This window comes from Patella vulgata, chromosome 4 (genome assembly GCF_932274485.2).
Source record: "Patella vulgata chromosome 4, xgPatVulg1.2, whole genome shotgun sequence".
In the NCBI taxonomy this organism is placed as follows: Eukaryota; Metazoa; Mollusca; class Gastropoda; family Patellidae; genus Patella; species Patella vulgata.
Genome location: NC_065882.2, coordinates 23,876,893 through 23,895,100, shown reverse-complemented (window position 1 = coordinate 23,895,100; position 18,208 = coordinate 23,876,893). Strand labels below are relative to the sequence as shown.

Genomic DNA, 18,208 nt, shown 5'->3' with positions numbered 1-18,208 from the left:
AGAATGTATTTGATCAACTGACAACTCATCAATTTCTTACCTAGTAGTCTAAGTTCTCTCTCTGTTAATCCATCACCTTCACCTTCATCTAACCATTTACCACAAGGAAATATATACTGCATGTGTGATTTATCACCAGTTGTTTCTGTTACAGTTATCTTGTCTAAATACCAGCCTGCTCCATGACCTTTACCATCATGGCCGACCACAATCTTTTCTAAATCATCTAAATCTACAGCTTGTACGTCAAATGTTTCAATCTATATCACAAAAAATTTGCAACTAAACAGATTGGGACCAGAAAACAATTCTTGATAAATTGTATAATTTCAAATAAATGCCCTGTTATCAGTCTTTTTACTTTTTTTTAAAAAATAAATCCACTTTAAAATGTGTATACAATTTTACTGACTATTCTAATATAATGTAATTTTACCTGTCCTTTGCGGAATTTTAATGGTTTCTTTATTGGTTGGTAAAAGCCACGTTTTCCAGTATCTCCATGACGACCAAATATAGTGATAAAAACATTAGAATCAGTTTCACCAGCCCAATGATCTCCAGTATATAATGATAATCTATAGGTATGCACTGAAAATATGGTCACAAAAATACATTATCACAAGTTCTCAAGCTTTTTGTGAATATGGACTAGTCCAGAATTCCGGTTTGGATAATAGTGAAAAGCAATAGCATGAGGTGTCTGTGTACATTGTGTCCTGTCTGTAGGTATATCTTGTGTAATTGTTTATAATGTGGTGCATTGGTCACCCTGCAGTTACTAATAGTTATCTATTTATAGATAATTTGATAGACTGCATGTAATTATTTAAAATATCTCAATGTAAATTGTGCATTATGTCCAGCTTCGGTACATGTTTTAAGCCTAAAGCAAAGAATGAGTTTTGGATCTATTTCTCTGTCTGTGATCTGTTTCTCTGTCTGTGATCTGACAACAGTTGACAAAAGATCGACCACCCATGCACAGAAGATGTGCATGTTAAATGTGAGCATTGCCCTTGATCTATTGTTTTATGCACAGGATCAAAATCTTACAAAGAAGGTCATGCTAAAAAAAAGTTTGCACTCAAAAACAAAAGTTCCCTTTCTGTTTACTTACGTGGGTGAAGTGGTTTATTCTTTTTGTTTATGTGGTTGAAGAGTTTTATTCTGTTTATTTACCTGGGTGAAGAGGTTTATTGAGTATATTTACCTGGGTGAAGTGGCTTAATCTCAATATTTAATTGGGTGAAGTGATTTATTCTGTTTATTTACCTGGGGGTAGTGGTTTATTCTGTATATATATACCTGGGTGAAGTGGTTTATTCTGAATATTTACCTGGGTGAAGTGGTTTATTCTGTTTATATACAGGAAGTTCTTGTACCAGACTATTACCATCATCATTTCTTAACAACCAACAATTATATTCAAACACAGCTTCCTCTTTACTTGTTTTATCTAATAAACGGATCTGTAGAAAATATAGATACAACTAGGCTAAATAACAAAAAACAGTTGAACTAGAAATTTAGTGGTATACTGTAAAACAAGAAATTAGTTTGTTAGTTAAGGCAAGGATATATCACAGTGTCAGATTTAAAATGGGTAAGAATATTACAACCTGACAACAGTGGTTGTAGATTTAAAATGAAAATGTTTGTTACCTCCTCTAAATGCCAGCCCTCCCATGTTAATGTATCATCTCTTGTAACTTGTAGTTTATATATCTCACCAATATCACCCACATTTACCTACAACAACAATAAAACACATCTATATACAACAACAATAAAACCAGGGCTAGAAATTTATCATATCTTGCCAGAATCTAAGAGGATTCTCATATATGGAATCTGCGCGAATCCTCCGAATCTTAATTAATAATGTCTAAAAAACAAAATTGTGTTTATTGTGTTAATCTAAAACACCAAAATACAAGAACAATGATAATAATACAACAATGTCAATGTCCCAAAAATTCAATTGATAACTGCACAAACTATTGTAATAAAGGATATAGTTTATGTATATGTATGCACAAATGAAAGTGAAAAAAAACCCAAGTGGCCAACCTTGACAGAGACAGAATAGAAGTGGAATAACCCAGTTTAACCCCATTATATTGATGTAGAACTAGCAGAATCAAATCACTCGAAAGAATAAAATGGAACCCAAAATTATTTCTTTTCATGGTTGGCCTGCTAAAGCAGTTTCTTTTAAATATTATTTAAGAGGGATTAAAATAAATAATAAGGAAACAAATAAATTTTTATCGTAACTGAAATTCAATGCATAAATACAAATGTAAATGGAGTTGCACCGTTATAATACAATTGGTTTTGGTGCTCTACTTTTACAAGACGCTGTGTCGTGATTGGGGAATTTTCCACACAATTCATTACAAAAGCAAAAGACAATGGCCAGCCAGAAACTCATCACTATTATAAGTTAGAAATTAACAGTAAAACAAAAACACAACAAATATTTTATTTTTCATGTAGTATTCTATAAAATAAGTCAAACAAATTTGATTCAAAACACCCTGACTGACATTCAATAGTCGGACTCGACAATTCTCAGAGATTTTTTTTTTTTTAACAAACATTTTACGCAAATCCTTGTAGATTTGCAATGTCAGCTCTCGAAACAATCCTTGAGCAAATTACATGTTTTATCTTTTGCCTTTAATATGTGGAAAGACTCTTTTAACTCTGATAATCTGCTGATAATCCACCAATGACAGGAAAATGATCTGCCAATTATTCACAGATCACTGGGAATTTAGAATCTGTGTTTACTATTAGAGTCTTAATCTCTTTATCTGATATTCTTAACCTATTTTGTTCTTCCAATGGCTTTGATAATAGGGAAATAATTATAGCTTACCTCAAATTCATCGACATTTCCTGGTTCAAATAATTTCTCCTTTGATCCCGGTTCTGGTAATAATTCTATCATATGACTTTTACCTTCACTACCATAAGCCGTTATACTCACAGATCCTCCATTAGCCGGTTTAGAATCTTTCAATGTTTTTACCCATAGTTGGTAAATACGATCTGAAAAATTAAAGAAATATATATCTACCATTACAGGTTTATCACTACAAGTTAAGCATTTTAATACCAATTAGTGGGTGCTTTCATTACACATTATGTCTCACCATTCATTTTAAGGCCAGTCTCACCATGAATCAGGGTGATCATACCATAACAATACCTGTCTCACCATGAATCAGGGTGATCATACCATAACAATACTTGTCTCACCATGAATCAGGGTGATCATATCATGAACAACAACTGTCTCACCATGAATCAGGCTGATCATACCATGAACAAAACCTGTCTCACCATGAATCAGGCTGATCATACCGTGAACAACAACTGTCTCACCATGAATCAGGCTGATCATACCATGAACAAAACCTGTCTCACCATGAATCAGGCTGATCATACCGTGAACAACAACTGTCTCACCAGGAATCAGGCTGATCATACCATGAACAAAACCTGTCTCACCATGAATCAAGCTGATCGTACCGTGAACAACAACTGTCTCACCATGAATCAGGCTGATCATACCATGAACAAAACCTGTCTCACCATGAAACAGACTGTTCATACTATGCATAAAACCTGAATCACCATGAATCAGACTGTTCATATCACGAAATGGATTATTCATACCATGAATAAAACCTGACCTATCATGACACAGACTGTTCATACAATAAATCAGATCTGTTCATACAATAAATTAGACTTTTTGTACAGATGTTAATCATACCTGATGTAGATACTGGTTTGGGAGATGTTTTAACTGCTTTTTTAGCAGCTGGTTGAACTGGTGTTGATTTAACTTGTACTGGTTTATCTTTCTTTATTTTACTAGTTGCTGGAACTGGGGTTTTAGTCTTTAATGAATCAGGGTAGATAACTCTTTCTATTTTCTTGTCACCCTTTCCACTATCTAACCATCTGTAAAAAGTAGGAATCATACAAGATAAAAATTATGACCTCTATAGGGTCCACAAGCTAAAAACGCGATTTTTCGTACAATCAGGGGCCATAATTCAGGAAGTTACTTTCCGATATGCGCGAATATTGAAAGGAACCGAAATCTTTGGGTTATAAGCATACATTTCAAGTTTAAACCAAATCGGATAAAAATTGTGACCTCTACATTGTTCACAAGCTAAAAACGTGATTTTTCGTACAATCAGGGGCCATAATCCATGAAGTTACAGTTTGATACATGCCAATATCGACAGGAACCCAGATCTTAGGGTGATAAACCTATATTTAAAGTTTCGTTGAAATCGGATAAAAATTGTGACCTGTAGACTGTTCACAAACAATTGTGGACGGAGAGACCAATGGATAGTGGCGACGACAATATACGTCCACATGAAAATGTGGGCGTATAAAATTAAATGAAATGGCTGTTATCTGCATTGACAGGTAATTTACATTCTAAATACTTACTTATTACATATGAAATGAGATTCTTCACCATTAATATCAGTGATTATAATTTTCTCTAGAAACCATCCAGCACCTATAGCTTTACCAGTATGGCCAACAATAATTTTATCAAATTCACCCAATGGTACAGCTTCTATCTCAAATATATTTGTCTAGAAAAATAATATCTTAAATTCAATATTATATTTATCAGTGCCAAAAATGATCACATGAATTTCAAAAACTTGAAGAGTGTCTAAAGTTATAACTTCATACTTCTAAGACATCCCACAGGGTAGACATGTTTTGGGCAGGGTCATACAAATCACAGAGAGAGAGAGAGAAATGTCCACTCGACACAACTAGGTCTTTTCAGGACTAACATATGGTTTAATTTTATTTCAATAATTCGCTTGCGCATAGGGGTCTTTAGCAGTGGGAGGAAACCGGAGGACCCGGAGAAAACCCACGAGTTTGGACAGGCGACCCTACTCCTTGTCACGTCCAACCAGGGATTCGAAACCACGCCAGTTGACTCAATGACAGACATTATGATACAGTGCACATACAAATCAAGGACATGTGTCTAGTGGAAATTGAAAGGACAATTCTTACCATTGTAGTTTATCTTTTTTTTAAAACAATGAAATAATTGAGTACTGGAATTATATACCTTGCCTATCTGGAATGGTTTATCTTTATAATTTGGTGCATGTAAATATCTTTTACCACAGTCCGCTTTTTTACCATATATATTGATATAAACATCAGCTGATGTATCAGCTTTAGGTAGATTACCAGTTGTTACTTCTACAGTATAAATAGCATCTACAAAATGAAATATATTTATCAATTTTTGTCTTATTATTTTGTTATGAAATTTCACAAATAATTATCTATTTCATCTTAAGATAAGAGAAAAATATTTAAGAATAAAACAAGGGCATAATGTGTTTTTAATGAATTAAAGTAGCATATTCCCTCTATTCATGCTTGATATGGTTTTGTGATATGATTATATTCTGTTCCACTTTTCTATAATAGTAATTAATGTCGCTTTTAAGCAATTCCACTTACTAATGGGAGTAGCTTCCCCTTTCTTAACTACAGCTGCCTCACGCCATGTATCTCCATCATCATGGGATTTTGAAAGCCAACGTTTTATTTTAAACTGATATTCTTCCTTATTTGACAGATTTTCGAGCTTGACCTGAAAAAGTATATATGTAGTGAAAACACACTTTTGAGATTGTTTAGAGATTCAAATTTAACATAATTTGAATTAAATTGTATTTACCAACAGTTCAGCGATTCACTTTAGTATCTCAAATCCTGACAATATCTCTATTTCACATAAAATAAAACAATAATGTAAATATACCTCTTCCAAAAACCAGTCCCCATGTGTTCTTCCATCAAAACCAATTCTTATTTTCTGTAATTCTTTTAGTTTAGTACCTAAATTTACCTGAAATATTCCATTATAAACATTGAAGTTTAAAGTATTAAAAGTATTAGTATCAATTTTCAATCGTTGAACCGAGTTAGAATCTACAAGTTTTGTTAAAATATCCTTTAATATACTACTGATATTGAACAACTTCCTCCATAAATTGGATAATAATATATGCTTAATTCAGATATGTAATTAATCAAACAGGTTATATTAGTTTGTAACTAATATTAGGAAATAATATTTACTGAAAAGACCTATAGAAAAGTTCTAACAAAGTAAGAATTACCTTGATTTCATCTGTTTGTCCAGATTGGAATGGTCCACCTTTTTTACCAACACCTAATGGTATAGGACCTCTAACCTCACCACTACCATATACATATAGTTCTATCTTGTTATCTGTACCCATATCTTGTTGATTACCAGTAGTAACATAAACCTTCCAATCGCCATCTTAAATAATTAAAACAGCTTGTTTTATGTATCATTTAGCTTTTGCAATAGTAGCAGGCAAAATTATTTTGGCGTCAATTATTTCTCCAGACATTGGATTGGAATCATGTTTAATGTATTATTATAACATTTTACTAGGCCATGATTATGACGTGAGAAATGTAGGGTAAAATAATTAGCCTGGACAGAGGCATTTTTGTTCAGTATTCTTTGAATTGTAAAAGGATTTTCCTATGCGCACTTTCATTAGCAAAATATAACATAATCGCTTAGGCTAATGAGAACACCCTAAAAGTGGGTTTATATCTAAGATATTATTGGTTTCTAACCTTTTGGTTTTTCTTGTAATGGTTCCTTTGCAACAGTTCTTTCTGAAAAAAAATAGAAATATAGAAGACAGTTGATCGATAAAATAAGTTGAATCTATGATCTAATCAAGAATATTATTTTTGCTGTATTGAAAATAATTATAATATGTGATTATATAGGCCAACATTGTATTTAATAGAAAAGAAACAGAAAATTGAATCAAAGTGTGCCATATTGCCATTAAGTAGCAGTAAATATGAGAGATAATAAAGAGATGTAGAACATTGGTGATTGCATTACTACAAATACTTGTACAATGTACATATATAGCAGGATAAAAATTCACATAAATTTTTTTAAATGGTATATACACACATAATTCACAGCACACAACACACTATAGTATCTGTTATATACTATTATGTAGGTTATCTTGAAAATAATAACATAACATGAGGTATTATTAAATCACATAGGTTTATTGCAAACCAAAGTCCAGCAAAAAGACACACTTTGTGCTAGAATTTCAAAATTTCAACACTAATTTTAAAATCTTCATGTAAAACCAAGCTGATTTTAAACTGCTGTCTTTAATATTTTTGCATACTTCTCACAGAAGCATGGATGCAGAAATGTTTTGAGACTATCAAGATCCCTCATTGGTTATTGGTTATCAGATTTTGGTTATATTTTTGTATTTTTAACAGTTGTAGATAATAAAGGACACTTGGTATTTTAAAAAATTTTGAATAATACCTCACACAAAAATTATCGTCAGGAAAAGGCAAATACCGTCAAAGTCATTTTGAAGAAATTCTATGAAAGATACCAAGCATTGCCTACAGAAATTTAGATTAATTGAACAAATTACGATTTCCTTGTTATGTTTTTCAGCAGACAGTCAGTGGTGATTACCATATAACCAATTCATATCTGTTTTTCAAAATGACTTGGACAATTTTTGCTTAAGCTTGATGATGTATAAAGCACATCTACCAATAATAATTAAATCTTTGTTAGTAGTAAAACAAAATATACATATGCAACGTATTAATAAAGCTATTATTATCAACATCAGTTATGCAATTAGTAATCAACTTCTACATGTTATGCACTTAGCATTCACACCAAATTATTTGACTCTAAGTCTACAAACACACAAACATACCACTAGGCTAACTTCTACAGGAAACTCTTCATAGAGAATGTTCACATTGTGAATTGTTGTCTTGTTCAAATGTGAAGGAAATGGGGGTGGGTATGCATTAAGTCAGAAAGTTCTTTAATATTGAAAAAATGCAGTCAGTTTAATACCTTTAATATTGATATCTACTGACATTGGTTATAATTTAAAAATTACAATGCAAATCACACAAATCTAATGAAGTTATGATTTATATATAAAATGTAGTGTTATAGATATGTAATGGAATACACTTATGAAACCCACTGCATGATTTATGAACAATAAGACAAAATAAATTAAAAATATAGGGAAAGAGAAGGGATGGGGATAATATATAATGCTTTCCATGAAGTTTGATCATAATAATTATCGTTCATCTTTGGCTGACAAAGAGGTTTTGGAGTCTTAATCTATTGTAGGTGATGTCCCCTCGGCCTTTTCATCTCCCACATTTGTTTCTTTAGGTGTAGCAATTTCTTCTGAGTCATTAGCCTTTTCTATAGAATTTTCATTTTCAATTTGCTGTTGTAAATCTTTTGAGTCAGCTAATGGTATTTTAGAATCCAAAGATTCTTCTATGACAGGCGATGTATCTTGTGTACTTTGTTCTGTTTCTTCAGTTTGGTTGAAATCTGATTCAGCTGTATTGTTTGATATTGCTTGATCATTATCCTCAATTTCTGTCACTGGTTGCACATATTCATCATCATTATCCTCATTTTCTGTCACTGGTTGCACATATTCATCATCATTATCCGTATTTCTATCACTGTCAATCTTTTCTACCTGAGGAACTACCTCTGATGCATCTTCGGGTTCAGTTCTTTCTGTGACCTCATCTTGTTCTACTTCACCGTAATGATCTGATTTAACAGATTTTGAATCCTCAATTCGATCTTTTTCGTGATCAGGTTGATCAGGAACTGTGTCTGTTCGATCATCACTTACTTTACCCACATCTGATTTTTCTGGGTGTGTTGATTCTTCAGGATCCTCATTTATTGTAACTTCTTGAGATTCTCTTCCCTTAGTTTGAAAATCTTTGTTGGTGTCATTATTTTCTGTCAGCTCCTCTGGACTAGATTCTTCAACTAAATCTGGACTTTGTCCTAGTGGTGGCAATCTATCTTCTGATGATGTTCCTTCAGGTTTTTCTGAAACACTTGGATTGTTTTCTGAATCTGGTGCCTGCTCATCCTGCTGTTCTGATACTGAGTGAGTTTCATCATCTGCTGTTGATGTCTTATTATTTTCTTTTACAGCGTCTGAAGGTTTTGGTGTCTTATTATTTTCTTCCATAGCATCTAAAGGTTTTGGTGTCTTATTAGTTTCTTCTATAGGTTTTGGTGAATCAATGCTACCCTCCTTTTCAGGAATTTCTGTGTGAACTTCTTCCGTTTCATCATTTCCTTCTACTTCAGGTCCTGACGAATTGATGGAAGCTTCTTTATCTAGAATTTCGGTTTTCTCTTTGTTGGGAGAATCTTTATCTTCTGATCCCAGATTGTCTTGCAGCTGTGAAACCTGTGTATGGATCGTTTCTGATTTTTCTGGCACGGGTAGAACAATTTCTTCCTCCTCTTCCTCCTCTATGGAGTCTAATTCCTGGGATTCAAAGATACTGTCACTTTTTGATAGTGAGTTAGCACCATTTTCCGTTTCATCTTTAGCTTGAGAGACTTCCTCCTCTTTGCTACCACTGATAGGAGGTAACACAGCATACTTGGAGGGTATATCAGTGGGACTAGATGGACTTAATGAAATGGTTCTCTGAAAATCAGTTCCATTTCCATTATTACTATTTCTCCTTCTATTCATACTATTTTTGGAATTAACCTTAGTTGAAGTTGGTCTTGGACTTCTAGAACTTTCTGACTTATTAGGATTAGAAGGGGGTTGTGAAGGAACGCTTAGATTTGATTTTGTTTGGGATTTGTGAACAGACTCATCAGAGGTGGTGTTTACAGCAGTATCTACAAAAAGAGAAAAACGTCTAGAATTTGAGGTAAAAAGCAAAGAAATAAGTGCATCACAAAGAAAAAGCTATACTATATATTAACATATTTACATGCATAAAGAAATTAAAGTATATATTTTGAATAAAATCTACAACTACAAAGCGAGATTAACTTTAATTCTTTTTTAAAGAAAATATCATTTTAAAAATAGCACACAAACAATAAAGTAATATCAAATGCACTAATAAGAAACAGAATTAAATAAACTGAAAATTCTTTGGGGGATGACCACATTCTTAACATCCCACATCTTCTTCAGATTATCGACCCATGACCTATGATCTGAAGATGATCAGTCGTTGTATTGCCAAACATGCTCTTCATTTACGAAAGGTAATTATATGTAACATCATGATACCAATTCTAAATAACGAAAAGATGTCCGATCCTCTGGAGGCACCAAATTCAGAAAAATATACATGTAATCATAGCCTAATTTTAAAAAAAAACAGCAACAGGCAAAACCAATATGTGTTTCAATGTTTTCATTTATAGCCCTGGAAGTATGAATAAAACACTTCCTTGATTTGATCCATTGCAGAACAAGGGTTTAAGACTAGAGAATAGATGTACTGTAACAGAAGTATTTAGACCCTTCATAATCTTCATATTTGTATAATTGTGTGTACAAATTAGACAAAAAGATTACAACCAAAGCTTCCACTCTCTGTATTTTTGTCTTAAACTAATATATCACTACTGAAGATGCTTAATCATACTTTAAATTATGGCAATTGAAATGGCTTCTAGCTAAGAGACATAACTAGTTTTATGTTTTATCATATGAGTGTTATCAGAGAATATATTTAGTTTATTAGTTTCTTCAGATATTCTATAAAAAATTTACAATGCTTTAATTATTTGATTGATCTGAAGCCTATGTACTGAATATTAGAGGGCAATTATAAATATTTGAACAACCTAATATCTACCCATAAATATGAAATAAAGCTGTCTACTAAAATGTTAATGTTTACTAAAAATATTTTATTTCTAACATCCTGATCTTACCTCTTACTTTAATTTCAGAAGGTGGAACAGGAATTACCGCATCTAAAAATCATTTTTCAAAATTTGTCTGGTTATTGATCAAGAACAAAAGGCTAGGTATTATATTTTATTGTCGCAGATCAAAAAGTCATTATAGACACCCTTGCCTTATATTGTCATTTAAACCAAGATGGTCATGGTCACCGAGTCTGGAAATTGCAATTGGTATTTATTGTGAGATACATGATTACATCTGAGAAATTAACATCTTTGACATAGTCGGAGCTTCAAAGTCCAATTTAATTTTGTTTTCATTATTTCAATATGGAGTATATAAATGAAATGATGTATTTATGTGTAGGTAAAATGATTCTGTCAATTTTGGATTAGGCTACTGTTTCCTTTTATTTTAATAATATGGCTCTATCTGCTTTTGCAACTAAACATTCTGTCTACATTTCATACATAAAATGAAATATTTATTGTTACCATCTATATTTATATATTTGTGACTATCGTTGGTCTGTTTTAGGTGGATGGCTACACTAAGGCTGCCCCATGGCTGAAATTTGGGGTACATGGGCAGTTCAAGTCGGAAAATGACATAGTCCGGGGGGGGGGGGGGGGGCCTCATTGCACTATCTCTTTCAGTTTCGTAGTTATACTACTTCCGATTCTGGGCTCTACCTGTAAACTGCGTAAACAGCTAGTATTGACATAAACAAGGGCATGTATCAATTCAGGGCAAAGGTATGTTTCTAAGGGGAAGGTAAGAGTTGGGGTTTGCAATCATTTTTGATTTTGATTTCAAACAGTCAATTTATTCAGAAAGATTGGTACACCTATGGTCTTGGTAAAATACACATGGGTCTGCTTCAGATTCCACACCATGAATTGAAAATTCTAACCGCAAAGCCACTCCTTTTCCTAGTCGAAGATTTTAGTTCTGTACATGTCTTCATTATAGTACTTTGCTACAACTTTGCAAGAATTCAAGATCAGATATTTAAAGGGTATAAATCTGTTCTCTTATTTTTAAGATCTATAAGACCAATATCAACTATTGAAGTACACATCTTTGAACAGTTATTTTAAATTATGATGTCTGCATTTAATTCTTCCTATGTAGTTTTCCATGGCAATGATTGAAACTCAGAAATTGTCTTACATCAATTTTTCTTAAAATAATAATTTAAAATTCATAATTGAAAATACATTTTCTAAAAACAAAAATGAATAAATAAATCATGTAGTATTATATTAGATACATGGAAAACCACAGCAAACATGCACACATGTGTAAGTATAAAATGCAGGACCACTCTAATTTAAAATAGTGCTGATTAACAAACAAACAAACAAACACAAACCAATTGCTTTTTTTCCTAGATTTATTGTAAATAAAGTTTGTTTTATAAAAAAAGATAACAGAATAAAATAACTAACAACTACTAACTACTTGTATTTGTGTAGTACGAACAACAAGTTTATAACTAAAAAAAGTTCTTTAAAATTGGTCATAAAAAGTAACCACAGGTAGAAAATTATCACAGAAAAATTGCCACATACATGTATATATTTAATATCCATTTTCACAGAAGTTTAATCTACCTGTCATGTGATTCTAGCAAAAAATATAATATTATTATGTCTTATCTATAAAAGTATAAGATATGCCATGTCATGAAAGTCTTATTTATGAAAGACATCATAATATTTTCATGGACATTTATTTTGAACAATATAAAATATGTCATGGATATCTAATTCTATATAGAAAATATGGTTTTTTTTATCTAAAAATATATATTATGCACAATTTTACCTAGAAAAATATATAAAGGTTTATGTAGGGGAATTGAAGTGTAATCTATTGTAAAGGAATTGTATTTCTTTAGCTTTACATAAGTTTATATATCTTAAAATTATTATCCATTCTTGATATTGTCAGTGGAATGTAAATATATATTTTTATCATTAGTGAATAAATTATGCTGGAAGACATTAGTTTGTATTTGGCCTGTAAGGGACAATGTTCATTAATCTGTTCTTGGCAGTGAATATTAAACATTAAAAGTTTATCGATGTAAATGAATAATTGTTTTACAAGAACATACAGATATTACAAACGCATACAAAATTACAAAGAGCACTTACAGTTGAATGTGGTCCTACATTTTAAAAGCTTACACATGTATACATATACACCCCTCTAGAGGGCAAACATTTTTTTGTTAAACACATGCAAAGAAATAAAAGTAATTGCGTAATTTTTTAATATATCCCAAACTGTGCAGTAAAAACAATGTGCTTTTCTATTGTAGATATTAAACCTATCAACTTGAATTATAATTCAATAGCATTTATAAAGAAGAAAATTTATTTATCGCTCCAATTTAAAAAAAACAACCCTTATCAATACTTCCATGTGTGGAGCACTTTAAGGATAATGAAAACTGTTATTAGCATGAAGATCTATACTTGAGCAATAAATTTGTATAAATACTGAAAACATATAAATTACCCTAATCTACGTTGTCTAATATATATACTGGTGCATATAAATATATATTCATATACACTTTAACATAAGTAATTAAATAAAGAGACTTTAAGTAGCAATATAACATATTTGATAAAAGGGGATATATAATAACCAGGGAAAATACAGTATAATTAGCACTGGGGTATAAGCGTGCAGAGAATATTGTAGCAGTGAGGTCACACATTCACACATATATCTTCACCTACCGCTAACTGGTAACATTCTCTCTATTATTCTATCATCTTTACCCGAATCTAGCCATCTGCAAAATTAAATCACAATTTGTTTATAAATTAAAGATGCCTTGCCATATACAAACAGTTTGATTTGATGATATATTTAGACCAAACCCATATTTAAACTAATATATCTATCAAATCTCTCTTATAACATTTTTATAGCAAGGAAAAACTCCAAACCTTAAAAGCCTATTTTAAGCATCTTTGTTTGTCGGGAAATCCAGTCAATCTGAGGGACATTTCATTTTCAGTTTGTACTTGTCTATAATCTCTATCCATTTAGCATAAATATCAAAGTAAATTCTGTGATTATCCTCTGCCTACTTCTTTTTCTGCCTTTTAATCGCAGTCTGTTGTACGGTTAAGTCTCTCACTGTTGTCGCAATTGCTAGCGTTAAGTCAATTGAGTAGACAACAAGCGGACAAACTGGCAGTTTTTAACACCCTTACATTTTTGTCCTGCACACGCCCTGTGTGTGTTTTTCAGGGAATCAAGTATTTTTCCAGCAAGATTTGGGTTTCTACTTTCTATATAACAAAATTGCCATTCTACCCTGAAATAACTACCCTATAATAGCTTTCGTTGGAGGAATGTATCTTTAATAAATGCATATATACCAGAATTTACCAGTTTATTTCAACGACAATCAGGAACAAGGCAAATCTATATCTGTTTTAATCCACTAAAAGGCTGATTCTTTAAAATATTTTAGTTTAAGTTTTCACGAATAAGGCTCCTGTATACTTACTTATTACAGGGGAAGACATATTCAACTTTAGATGTTGAACTTTCTCTAACAACAATTTTATCTAAGAACCAGCCATCTCCAGCTCCTGTACCATCATGTCCGACCAGACATTTGGACAGACGTCCTAGATAAACACCTTCAACTTCAAACACGTCAACCTTGAAACACAAATAAATCATTATGAAACAAAAATTCTTTGAAAATTCAATGTATTATTTACAATTTTTACAATTAAATACCTAAATTATAGTATGTACAAAAAAAAGCTTATAAATAACGATTCCATACATTTCTTTGGATGCCTGACATGTTGCACATTCACTGAACAACACAGATATGTCATTTCGCATGTGATCGTATGAGTTTAAAGCCTAACAAAATGTGTCTTTATGTCTTATTTCCAAATATCAAAATTCTACTATGGTTGGTATTTTGTACTGTTTTTAAAATTTGATGTGCGACAAATGAAGACAGGCTGTGTCTTTAAGTCACTGAGCTAGAGAATTTTTCAAATTAACTTACTTGACCAGCTTGGAACTTTTTGCTATTTTTTGTCTGATGTAATAATCTTCTACCACAGTCACCATTTTCACCAAATAGATTTACATAGACATTAGCAGCTGTAGCAGCACCCTTTTCTTTACCAGTATATACCATAACACTATATGTTAATACTAGAAAAACATAAACATTATGTTAAAATTCAATACATAGTCATTTGGAGACTAACCTACTATTTTTTCCATGAGTTACATGTACAATAATAGAGAGTAGAATTTTGCCCAGACAGTGGTGTTTTGACCTTCTCTTCATTAATGACTACTTTCAAGGGTATATGGGCTGACCTCATTTTTTTGTCCAACCTAACAACTAGACACTCTTTCCTTGTCATTCCTGCAGGCATGACCCTGACAAGTGGGAACCCGGATTGAAAAATCCTAAGGTTCTTCTTCGCCCATGTCAGGATTGGCCATGGCTACTTGACTACCATAGCCCCTATAAGCCTTTTACTTTTTATCTAAAATGGTTGTAAAATTTATTACCCCAAAGTTCCCTTCAAAAAGGTTAAAATCACCACAAATGTTTCCACATAAATATCATGTCCTCAAAGCAAATAGAGTCTTGATAAGCTAGTCAAACAATAATCTGGGCAATCAAGACTCAGCAAATAGTAATAACAAAAGAATAAATGGGGACCAAGATAAAAGTCGGGGCAGACTGTTTACACTTACAGTTTAAAAGCTAGCTTGGAATACAAATCATTCAGCAATCTTGTAATGGGGAAAATATCCTGATTTTGTTTTCTGTACTTACCAGGTAATTTGTCATCCTCATCTTCAGCAACAGGAAGTTCTCGTACTATAGACCCATCATCATGTATAGGAGACAACCATCGATTGAAAGTTAATTTTATAATTTCTTTAGATTTTAAGTCCTCCATCTTGACTTCTCGTACTTTCCACAAGGCATCATTGTTTTTATTTTTGGGTTCGACTTCCAAACGAACTTTGAAAAGTTTGCCAGCTTTTGACAAGTTAGCCTAGGATTAACAAAACAATAAATCATAAAAAACTAAATCTGAATATAACATAGATCCTATTGAGTTTTCTTTTTATAGTTCAAATTTTGTTTTATTAGGATCAGGAAGAATCTTTAAATCAATTGTGTTCTCTTGTATCTAACTATGAAATGGTCTGTTTAGTCAAGCTTTAGGCGAGAGGTGCACTGAATTCTGAGAGACATGTACAGAGCAACAGAGGACAAAATAAAACAAAAGATAAATAAAAATAGTTTAGGTCATTGAGTCAAAGTTCACTTTTGTACTTACAGTAAATTCATCAACACTCCCACTTTGGAATATGGGACCATTCTTTGCTGGTGCTGCTAGGGTTATTGGTCCTGTATTACCCTTATCACCATAGGCAACCAGACTAACATCACCATTTTTTAAAGTTTCAGCTGAAGATACTGTAATCTTCCACATACCATCTGAATTAACAATAAAAGTATTTTAAATGTTGTAATTTTCCATTAATTACTTCTTTTGTTACTTCATTTTCTTGTGCAACAAAGCACAGTTATAATGCCATTACTGTGTGGTGACCTCTAAATCAAACACTATAAGGGGAGCCACGGTGGCTAGGTGGTTAAGACGTTGGCTCGCTAGCCTGGAGGTCGGGTGTTCGATCCCTGCATTGGCCGAGAAAGTTCATCTGGATTTTTAGACGTGGTTTCCCCTTGTCAGTGGTGCAGAACGAAGGGCCTGACAAGGACAGCTGTCTAGTCCTTCAGATGAGACGAAAAACTGAGGTCCCATGTATACATTGGAATGCACGTAAAAGATCCCTTGGCAGTTGGAATTCGATATAAGAGTAGGCGATAGTGCGGCTGCCCGGGCAAAATTTCCCTCATAGCACACTGTATGGCGTATGCCTGTCTTCATTAGCCCAGTTTAGGAGTAGGACGTTAGACCCCATTTCATTTCATTTCTTTTCAAACACTATAAAAATCATGCTGCAAAATATCCACAGGTCATGTTTGACTTTCATATGACAAGATTATCAGATTTTTGATATGAACTTTGCAAATATATTTGCCAATGTAAATAAATCCTTTTAGATTAGCATAAAAATATATCTACCAATTTTCTGGTACTACAGCAACACATTTCTGGCAATAATCAATAATGGAAACACTTGGGTTCAGACAATTCTCACAGATAGCTTTCAGGAAATCATAAGTGCTTTCTTGTGAAAACTTGTGAAATTTTAGGCTAGATAATTTTGCAGTATTTCTAAATTACAGGACATTTTAATATTGAGCCCTAGTGTAGCTAGAACTGAGATTATTAGTAGCAACTCACCCTCTAATCTCGAAGATCTGGGTGTTTTGGGTGTTCTGGGTGATCTGTGAGTTTGAGCTTGGCTATGATCGTCATAATTATCATAGTCATAATCCAGATTTCTTCTCTTGGGTATTCCAACTGAAATAAAGAATAATATAAATATTAACATGTTTTGTTTAGGTAATATATGACCTTAACTACAGTGTATCTACATAGAGGTTTTTGTATGCACAATTTAATATACGATTAAACTAGAACTTATAAGGTATTTTTGAAATCACTATCAAAATCTGCAAATTACTTTTGTCATTTCCATGTATAATAGCTTTTGTTTACAGGTCTAGCATACTACAATGATCAAAACAATATCATCAGAGCTTGGACTGACAGAACAATTTAATCAAGTGTTTGAAGGAGAGGGGTGGTGGCATGATCACCCCTTGTTTCCGATAATGTAATAATTTTAGTGTTTTGTCAAACGGTGAATGTTTCCACTGCCTGACTTCTGTTCTAATTGTAGTATTATACTCAAAGTTAAGTAGCTGACAATGTATAAAATTCTAGCCAAAATACAATTCAGACAAAGAATACATTTATAACTCACATTCTATAACTTCTGGATATAAGCAGACATTCTTTCCTCCAGTATCAACTGTTGGTTTTAATTCTCCATCTGGTGTTAATCCTATAAATAATCCACGTTGTGTGGCTGATTCTAACGTAATATAACCTTTATCTGGATATTTTGCAACAATAAAATGTGAGTCTTCATCTTTCCCTCCCTAAAAAAAATTAATAGAATATAATAACTAATGAATAACAGACAAAATGAAAGAGAGAGAAGCAGGGTTTCATGTCCACTCAACAATAAAAAAAATCATTTCAAGACTTAACTCTAAGCAGATCATCTCCGGACAAATTAATCACGACAGAGATGGAAATAGGATTTCA

At 32.4% G+C, this 18,208-nt stretch overlaps 1 protein-coding gene across 1 annotated transcript in view; it reads right to left on the bottom strand.

The window, feature by feature from the left end:
* The window catches only part of LOC126818983 (lipoxygenase homology domain-containing protein 1), a 72,210-nt gene that overhangs the window by 21,623 nt on the left and 32,379 nt on the right, over nucleotides 1–18,208 (bottom strand). Inside the window, exons 19-40 of the mRNA XM_056100206.1 lie at nucleotides 17,862–18,039; nucleotides 17,276–17,395; nucleotides 16,241–16,401; nucleotides 15,727–15,952; nucleotides 14,935–15,086; nucleotides 14,413–14,570; nucleotides 13,631–13,686; nucleotides 10,901–10,942; nucleotides 8,322–9,844; nucleotides 7,515–7,524; nucleotides 6,706–6,747; nucleotides 6,210–6,376; nucleotides 5,849–5,935; nucleotides 5,545–5,677; nucleotides 5,141–5,295; nucleotides 4,489–4,640; nucleotides 3,791–3,981; nucleotides 2,888–3,060; nucleotides 1,666–1,752; nucleotides 1,340–1,472; nucleotides 437–591; nucleotides 41–260 (exon numbers count right to left, since the gene is read on the bottom strand). Of these exons, the coding sequence (XP_055956181.1) occupies nucleotides 41–260; nucleotides 437–591; nucleotides 1,340–1,472; nucleotides 1,666–1,752; nucleotides 2,888–3,060; nucleotides 3,791–3,981; nucleotides 4,489–4,640; nucleotides 5,141–5,295; nucleotides 5,545–5,677; nucleotides 5,849–5,935; nucleotides 6,210–6,376; nucleotides 6,706–6,747; nucleotides 7,515–7,524; nucleotides 8,322–9,844; nucleotides 10,901–10,942; nucleotides 13,631–13,686; nucleotides 14,413–14,570; nucleotides 14,935–15,086; nucleotides 15,727–15,952; nucleotides 16,241–16,401; nucleotides 17,276–17,395; nucleotides 17,862–18,039 (4,321 nt within the window). The remainder of the gene's footprint in view (nucleotides 1–40; nucleotides 261–436; nucleotides 592–1,339; nucleotides 1,473–1,665; nucleotides 1,753–2,887; nucleotides 3,061–3,790; nucleotides 3,982–4,488; nucleotides 4,641–5,140; nucleotides 5,296–5,544; nucleotides 5,678–5,848; nucleotides 5,936–6,209; nucleotides 6,377–6,705; nucleotides 6,748–7,514; nucleotides 7,525–8,321; nucleotides 9,845–10,900; nucleotides 10,943–13,630; nucleotides 13,687–14,412; nucleotides 14,571–14,934; nucleotides 15,087–15,726; nucleotides 15,953–16,240; nucleotides 16,402–17,275; nucleotides 17,396–17,861; nucleotides 18,040–18,208) is intronic.